The 6695-nt window shown below is 41.7% G+C and overlaps 1 protein-coding gene across 1 annotated transcript in view; it reads right to left on the reverse strand.

The window, feature by feature from the left end:
- LOC129113894 (reticulon-4 receptor-like 1) overlaps positions 1 to 5411 on the reverse strand; it is a 60764-nt gene extending 55353 nt beyond the window's left edge. Inside the window, exon 1 of the mRNA XM_054626377.1 lies at positions 5285 to 5411. Coding sequence (XP_054482352.1) covers positions 5285 to 5411 — 127 coding nt within the window. The remainder of the gene's footprint in view (positions 1 to 5284) is intronic.
- Between the last annotated feature and the right edge of the window lie 1284 nt (positions 5412 to 6695).

A 6695-nucleotide genomic window follows, 5' to 3' on the forward strand; every position in this document is an offset into this window, starting at 1 on the left:
TGTTTTTGTGTTTATGTGTGCAAGCACTGGACAAGGAACTTATATCCTTGTCTCTTTGAAGATAACTGTGTGAATATTTATGCAAAATCGTCGTACTGGCAGTAACGTGAAGAAAAATAACACTTTGTTGATCTGTTAACAGAATAAAAGCAATCTGTGTTGTGTTTCCTCCCAAAAATGTATGAAGCCCCTGAAAACTTGGTCTCAAATCTTGCTATTTTTCCATACTATTAAATAATCATGACTAAATGAGAAACAATCTAAGTTAAAGTTCAGAAACAAATATTCCTGGTTATTGTTTTTTTAAGAGCTTGCAAACTCTCCATCGGGGCTATGAGGGTGAGGTTTGACAGTGGCTGGCATTGTAAGCAAACAAACACACCAATTTTAAACCAAGTGACAAAACCCAGAACAAAAAGACATACAGAAATCTGTCATGTGAGAAAACTCAAATACTAACTCATACTAAGCTGATTGAGAAAAATGATTGTCAGGGCTTTGCATATAATAATATTAATAAAAATGATAGTAATAATATAATCCTTAAGATAAATCATTGCATTAGGTACTATATATGTTTGGTGTGTGTGCTTGTGTGAGCACTCACCCACATCTTTGTGAGCATGCACATGCTTGTGCTTTGGATATCAATGGCTCATTTAGAAATAAACTGATGCTCATAGTCCGATAAGAGGCTTATTGTGTAGTGAGACCATCTCATAATTAAAACTGAGTATGAATAATCTCTAGAGAACATGTTTCGCTAATGCAACGTAACTGGAGCGTTTACTCCAACATTTCTGTATGACACGTAACGACGCCCACGTCAGTCCTGTGATAATATCTCTGTCAGGCTATAAAAACAAGCGCCAAATCTGATAATCTGCACGTAAAACATCACGAGTGCATCCAAACTTAATAGTGCTGCTATGTTTTCCAAGGATGCTGGCATTTAAATAACACAGCTCATATCTAAGAAAGGAGAAACAAACTGCAACACAAACTGGCCCCCAAAATGAATTGAGTGATTGATTTTTTTTTTTTATGCCCTTGTGGGGGAGCTTGCAATTAAATATGCAGGTCTGAGTGGAAGGTAGCGGCACAGCATGAATCAGCTCCTACAAAGCGGGATTGATAAACAATAAGCTGTCAGGATGATAAAATATGCCTTTAAAGTTAAGAAAGTTAAGGTTGGCACAAATAGGCCAGAACTCACAAACACAACTAGAAAAACACACACTCTACACACACACACACACACACACACACACACACACACACACACACACACACACACACACACACACACACACACACACTTTTAGAAGTGATGAGACAGCTCTACTTTTGAATTGAAGCTGCCCATCTTTCGTGAGCCCATAAAACTCCCCTCAGAATCACAGGTCTGAACCATAAAATTCCAAAGTGACAAAGGGAATATATGACAGCCCCCTCCTCTTGGTCTCCCCCCCATCCCCCCTCTCTCTTTCTGGGGGAGATGGCTGTGGATGGCCCATCCCCTTTGATGTGAGTAGCGCAAGGGACTTAACGCTGCTCTGACCTGGCTGAGTAACTCCGATTCCAGAAGGTATTACTATGCTAACTATTTAAGGTAAGCCTGTGCTCAGCTGTGTCTGGACCACAGGGGGCTCGAGGGTTAACACGGAGGGCTTGATGGAGGAATTTGGAAAGTATGTGGTGTGGTAGGGTTGTAAACAAGGGAAAATACAATGACCTGACAGAGTTTGTATGTGCTTGCAGTTGTTGTATCTATTCTTCACATTTATAATCTGGATTCAGAACATTATTATAACAGCAAACACCTATCAGCTATGTAAAGATATCGTGGAGTAATGTCTACCTGAGCAGAGAATAAGGTCGCTCTCAATCTTTGTGTTGTTGTAATCAGATCTTCTGCTTTCTTTGTTGACATAGATGGGGTGGCCATGCGTGCTTTTAGTTAGCTCAGGGCCATCGCTGTGCACTGCGCTCATGCGCCAATAACAGCTGCTGTAACAGTCTCGACCAAAGGCTTCATCACCAAAGCTTAGTTCCCAACCCCATGCTTCCACTCGTTTGAAAACTTTTAGCTCTGTCAGCACTGTTGCTGTTGTTTGCACGGTTAGCACCGTTATCTGTGAGCCTCCGGCTTAGCCATCGCCATGTTTAGAGCCACTGAGAAGCAATATAAATGGTCCCAATATTGTGTAAAGCACCTTTAATACAATCCATCCACTTTTGCTGAAGCGTCCTTGTCTTTATTAAAAAACCAAACTAACGTTCAAACAACTGGCAGCAATATTGAAGAAGTGGATTTTGGGTCATTACCCTCCATCTCAGAATGATTCAGGGGGAATTATGTCCCTCCATCTCATTCCACCTGTTTAACAACACACTTTATTTCCTGAATGTTCTGCTTCTCCTCTCACAACATATGCAATCTGTATGCTCATGACAAATGAAACAACTGGTTATTACACCGGCTGATCCAGACAAAAGCATGGCGTCTAGAAGTAGACTCGACTCCCACACTTTGTCAGCCAGCAGCACGCATGCACATGTGACTACATGAAAAACCTCTTCCTTGAACGTGTCTGGGGAAATCCCAGAGTCCCGAAGACTAGCAGGGAAGACAGATGGGAAGAGAAGGGGCAGGTAGGAGCAGGCGGAGGGAAATACAGACCAGAACATATCCTGATAGGTAGGCGGGAACCCTGGCACCCTCTATTAGTGTCATATACATAACATTTCAATTTTACATTTTATGATAGGATACAAAAATCTATTATTCAATTTGATAACATTTTTCATGTTTCATTTCATCGTTCATTTGTTTTTACTTTTTGCATAAAACTGCTTTTTTCACAATATTGAATAAAAAACAGATTAGTCTTCAGTTCTCCGTCACCCAAAGAAAAGGTTATTTTGTTGTCAATTATTAGCCACAAAAATCAATATTATTTTCCTTGCAGTCCTCACGGCCCCAGGTAACTTCCCATGTAAATAAATTAAACTGCGGTTTGCAGCACCACAGCAGTTCCTGGGAGTTATCCATATCAATTAGTTTATTACAAGCTCTGAGTCATTGGATTGTGAGTGTACCTGATTCTGTTCAGTACAAACCTGAAGCTTTCCATGATTGCATGCATTTAGATCAATGGCGGCTGACTGATTGGGTTAGGGCAATGATTCACTTTAACTTCAGGGATATACAGTAGTTATCTTGGTAGTAAAATATGTTTTTGTTAATAGCCAAGTTTAATATTCATGTATCAGCTCAGAGTCAACATCAGTCAGCCTGAAGACAGAGCATTACCTGTCTTTGCAATATAGACAAAGGTACTCATCTCGGTTGCACTAAATCTTGAGCGGTGCTGCACAAATCTGCCCTGGGGATGGATGATTTGCTCTGAGAGTTGTCGCCTGACATGATGTTAGTCACGCGTATTCAGAGAGGGAGGGGAGAGAGAGAAAAGGCATTAGAACAGTAAACTTGATAGTTAGATATGTATGGGAGTAGGTAGTAGAGAGCGAAAGACACAGATGCACAATAATGATGTTTGTTTTGTTTAAAAGGTCGTCTTTTTCCTCCTCAGTTTAATGTTTACTGTGGCATTTGGTCTAGTTCATTAAGAGATGTTAACAGCAGTCAGACCTTTCAACATCTAGTGTTTCTAACAGGTGCTAAAGCCTGTCAGAAGTTACTTTCTGCTTAATATAGTGTACTGTATTCTGTGTGGTTGCATACCGCTTGTACTATTACAAGACTGATTGCAGGGGTATTGATCTGCCCGGCTGAGAAATCGACCTCAAACTTGTTTGACATCATCTTCTTCTCCATCTCACTCTATCTCTTTCACGCTATGCCCTTCGTCCTTTTCATCATTCAACAGCGTCGGGCCGTTTTCCTTCACCTCAGCGCCCTACCTACTTAAACAAATCACTCGCTCACCTTTCCTCTCCTCATTTTGTCCCTTTCATCATCACTCTTTTCCCAACACTCACCTTCAACCCCACCTTTACTGTTAATGGGCTTCACCTCGGTTTACTTCTTGCTCCACTTTTTTCTTGCTTGTCACACCTCACCATGAGTTTTTTCCTCATGTATCCGTTTCACCTGCTTTGCATCTCCTGCTTCTCAAATCCATCACCTGTTCCTTCCTGCTTAAGCATCTGCATTCCCCTCCTCTTCCTTCACCACTTCCTCACCTGTCCCCCAAATGTTGTGCATTCTCCATTGTTCCTATCTGCAGTTTTCCCTTCAACTTTCTTCTTCTGAACTTCCTCACCCTCACCACTTGCTCTTTCTTTCTTTTTTTTATCGTTGCAGCTCATCCTCCCTCCTTCTCCCTCCCTCCATCCCTCCGCAGGGTGATTAAGTGATGGTTGGGCTGGCACAGCTGGTGTAGTTGGGCAGGCAGCCCATCTTCATGACAGCTGTGCTGCAGTGTAGCCGGATCCTTATTGGGGCAGTGGCACTGTAGTAATCATAACAACAACGCAGGTCATACAGGCTTTTTGGGATTGACTGTCTTATTAGGTCGGCGTCTGTTGTGTTGTGATTATCTCTTAGGTTATTATATCACTAAATAACAGGTGCGAGCAAAGGTGTAAATATTCCGGCCTGTGAAGCTCCTGAGCATGTTTGTGTTGCTGCCCACCACTCTCATCCTCCATCACATGTTCCTTTCCTCCCTCTTTCACACATCCTCGCAGTGTTACAGCATTTGCTTCACACTGCTTTTGCATGCACACCTTTCAATCGATCACACCTGCATAACCACACGACCGTCTTGTTTCATCTGTTAAAACATATTAATACAAAAAAGTCTCAAAAGTCTTTGTTCTTCAGCCCCCCCTGGTTCACAGGGAGGTCACACACACACCAGGCGGAGTGTTGGACTGACTTATGAGTGAGCAGAAACATCTGAGGTAAGCACCATTCTCAAAGCAGTAATTGAATTGTGCCAAGGTGATGGTTCTACAACTCAGTTATGAGCTTGGTGAGCTGCGCTAAACTCACTAATTGTCACAAGCTGTTGTCTACTCGGCAGGAGTTTTTCCCCCTCTTTTTCTGCGCACTTGTGCATCATCAGTTTTAGGTCATGCTGACAGCTTAAGAAGATTAATGCAGTATTGGTTAAAGGGGGAGAGGGAGTTAGGAGGATGCACTGTGGATGTCTTCACCCTTTTCTCCCTCTCACCGCGGTAACGCTCCCTTCAACTGTGAGACACCATGCATTGGTGTCTGCATTGTAGTAATCATCCTCTAACAGACCCTAACCCTCGACAGCATCTGTGCCGGCAGCCTCCGACACAGATGCTGCAGGGGAACGTCTCGCATAAACACCTCTTGCATGGGACAGCAGCATGGCCATGAAACCAGCTCTATGAACGATTGGCTTTACCATCTTGACATTTTTATTTAAAGCTCACTATATTTAATGTTCTTTTTTCAGCACACACAGCCCGGGGTGTGCATTCTGGTCAATTTGTATAATATAAGCCTGTGATAATCTCACCATGAATTAAAGTCAAATGTGTTGTACAATTGTTCACATGCCATAAATGAGATGTTTCATTCCCAGCCACGTTGCTCCACTTGAATGAATATTGACATAAAATCAAAGCTGGCAACATAAAAGGAAAGCTCCCTATGGATTATTGCAACTAATACCTTGAGTCTATCACGTACAAATCATTTATAATTTGCAGAACAAGGTATCAATGTTGGTTTAGTAATTTGAATGTTTCCCTTTGATATGTTAAACATAGGTTCTAACACGTTTCTCTCATTTTAATCACGCAATCAACTAAATACCTTTTTATAGTCCTTTATTCATTGTAACTTCCCGCTACAAAAATAGCATTTCCAGGCCTGTATTCAATATGGCGAGAAAAAAAGAAAAGCTTTAAACAAAATATGTAAAAGCCCTTCCTAAGTGTTCTGACTCACTCATTCTGGAAAAGAACATCAGCGGTGCCTAAAATATAAATATGATGTCATGAAAATGGCTGCGGGTGTGTGCAGGGATGTATCATAATGATGCTGATACCCATTTATGAGTTTTCCAGCTCTGAAAAAACTTTGTCTCTGATTACTTTTTTAGTTGTGTTCCAAAAACAAACTCCACAATAGATCCAATAAAGAGCTGTCCTGGGATTTATCTGTATAGTGTCCCTAGCTGAGCATCGGATTGTTACATAAGACTAAGTGCGACACATACACACACATGAATACGCATGCACACACACAGTGCTCAAACACACACACACACACACACACACACACACACACACACAAGTGCCTCAGTGTTATAATGAGACTCAGACTGAAGACACAAACAAGCTGTGGCAGCAGACAAACAACACTTTCTCACACGTCCCTCATCTCCTGTTCTCTCACATCACTCCATCTTTACTTCCTGTCATCACTCTGAAGCATGCATCAAACACTGAATGCCACAAAAAAGAAGCTTCTTCCAATTCCAGCCATTTCATGCGTCAGTATCTCCGTGTGCCGGTGCACCTATGCGTGGGCTTTGTGATGTGAAGTCCTTTTTGGCTTTTCCCTATTTGTTCTAAGGCTAAATTAGGAATTTAGTCAGGACTTGGATTTAGCATCAGTAAAAATGGAACAGAATGAGCTTCATTAAACCCACTAGTAGGTCCTGGCAAATGTCTGTATGTTTGTG

The sequence above is a fragment of the Anoplopoma fimbria genome, chromosome 24 (assembly GCF_027596085.1).
Source record: "Anoplopoma fimbria isolate UVic2021 breed Golden Eagle Sablefish chromosome 24, Afim_UVic_2022, whole genome shotgun sequence".
NCBI lineage: Eukaryota > Metazoa > Chordata > Actinopteri > Perciformes > Anoplopomatidae > Anoplopoma > Anoplopoma fimbria.